General features: G+C 47.0%; 1 protein-coding gene across 1 annotated transcript; it reads right to left on the bottom strand.

Moving 5' to 3' along the window:
• Window positions 1-283: 283 nt before the first annotated feature.
• LOC147438610 (uncharacterized) lies at window positions 284-1,587 on the bottom strand. Its single transcript, XM_086484162.1, has 3 exons — window positions 1,303-1,587; window positions 851-1,093; window positions 284-653 (listed from the first exon to the last, which is right to left on the bottom strand). The coding sequence occupies exons 1-3, from the start codon at window positions 1,424-1,426 to the stop codon at window positions 565-567; spliced, it is 456 nt and encodes a 151-aa protein (XP_086340288.1). The 5' UTR covers window positions 1,427-1,587; the 3' UTR covers window positions 284-564.
• Between the last annotated feature and the right edge of the window lie 269 nt (window positions 1,588-1,856).

Here is a 1,856-nt window from a genome sequence, read left to right as displayed (position 1 = left end):
CTCCTTTTAATTTCTCTTTAGCATTTACAATATTAGAGATGACAATGAGATTATATTTACAATATTAGAGATGACAATGAGATTATATTATTAAAGCTGGATGTGAGTGGAAACTGAGAAGACAAGCGACTATATTATCACAGATGGATGACAGTGGAAACCGAAGAACATCGATTAACTACATTTACTATGTAACACGATGCTTGGGAATTATATTATTAGAGATGAGTGGAAACTGAATAACAAGGTTACTACACAATAAACTTACAAAAGCATTCATTTGCCATCATAGTTTTGAGTTATAGGTTTGTAAAACTCCAGCAAGTCACAGAAAAAGATAATCTTGTTCTCATTGAATCGACTCAAAAGATAAAATAGCCATGTACAATTAATTAGCAGAGGAAGGACACACTCGCAACCACCAGCTCAGGATTGCAATAGGGTTGGAACAGCATATGGAGCCCTCACGTCAACGCAACTATTTACCTTTTCATACGTACATACATCGAGAGAGAGACAGAGAGACCACCCTTCAAAAAAAACACGCCTACAGATAAAGCCACTCTAGTTTTGGTTGTCGTCTTCCTGCACGCTCAGAGCCTCACCCACGGTTGTGTTCTGCATGGCAAAGCGCGTCTTGGGAGCTTTGCAAACTGTCAAAATGAGAAATCCATAAACGGTGAGAGAGAGAGAGAGAGAGAGAGAGAGAGAGAGAGAGAGAGAGAGAGAGATCAGAGCCGGCAACGAGGTGATGATCAGCGCAAGAGACATAGCTAGAGTTTCTGAGGGGACTAGCAAGATTTGAACTCGAGACATGCTGCCAAACAGATAAAGGCGGAGGAGGAGGTACCTGGGCAGTTGTAGGTCTCGTCGGGCTGATCCTCGAAGGGAGTGTCCAGGTCGTAGACGTAGCCGCAGTCCTGGCAGATGTAGGCAATGCGCTCGTTCTTGGGCACGTTCTTCTGTTCCAAAGGAGCGCTGGAGGTCAGCACGCCCAAAGGAATCTCTGTGCCTCCTAAACCGGGTGGCTTAGTGGGCGATGTCGGCTGCTGCGCCTCCATCCTCACTCCGCCCCTCCTGCTAAGCAGCCCGCCTGCGCCATATCATGCACATCACAATCAAGGATGATAATACAGAGACTGCTGCTGCAAGGTTGAGCTCACATCCTTTCTCTGGAAACATACCTAAAATCTCTCCACACACACACACACACGCGCGCGCACGTACACGAGGCCATACACATGCCCTAGCGCTCTTAACATAACACGCCGCAGCTGCCATTGCACACAGCAACTAATTTACCGAGAGATGGAGCGAAGTGGAGTGTCGAAGGGCCGGAGGCACGGCTAGCAGATGTTGCAGAGGGAGCTGCAACCGCCGGAGAGGAGTGCAGAAGGCTAGGAGAATGCATTGCCATGGCTGCCATTGCTCTGCTGCCGGATGTAGTGGTGGAAAGAATAGTAGTAGCTCAGACGAGTTAGGAGATCGGCTTGTTGTAGCAAGAGAGCACTAGTACAAGCGAATGCAGTTGATCACTAGAGAAATTGTTTATAGCTGCGTCTTTGGATGGTGACTTGTAATCGTGTGCAGAAGCCTTTCATAAGAGGGGGATGCGAGAGCGATTGTAGCGCGCATGGCGGCCGCGTGCCCCGCTCACGTTACCCTACCCAAACACCCCTCCTTTTCCAGCTCCTTGGCAGTTGGCAACCCTCAACATCGGACACGTTATGCATCCCCCTTAACACTCTACATGAGAGCAAATGTTATGAAATGGCTATAAAGAATTCTGAAGAGAAGAAAAATTCCATGGTCACAAAATGACTGACAAAATTCAGTATTTAAGAAGTGATCTTCTT

The sequence above is a fragment of the Adiantum capillus-veneris genome, chromosome 16, assembly GCF_014529385.1.
Source record: "Adiantum capillus-veneris isolate H3 chromosome 16, ASM1452938v2, whole genome shotgun sequence".
NCBI classification, from domain to species: Eukaryota; Viridiplantae; Streptophyta; class Polypodiopsida; order Polypodiales; family Pteridaceae; genus Adiantum; species Adiantum capillus-veneris.
Note: the sequence above shows the minus strand (reverse complement) of the source record. Positions and strands in the feature narration are given on the sequence as shown.

What these genes read in the sequence shown, in the direction of transcription:
- LOC147438610 (XM_086484162.1), bottom strand. Translation starts at nt 1,426, where the DNA reads ATGGCAGCCATGGCAATGCATTCTCCTAGCCTTCTGCACTCCTCTCCG. An exon ending in CCACTTCGCTCCATCTCTCG is followed by an intron (nt 1,094 to 1,302) that starts GTAAATTAGTTG and finishes GATATGGCGCAG; the next exon opens with GCGGGCTGCTTAGCAGGAGG. An exon ending in CGAGACCTACAACTGCCCAG is followed by an intron (nt 654 to 850) that starts GTACCTCCTCCT and finishes TCATTTTGACAG; the next exon opens with TTTGCAAAGCTCCCAAGACG.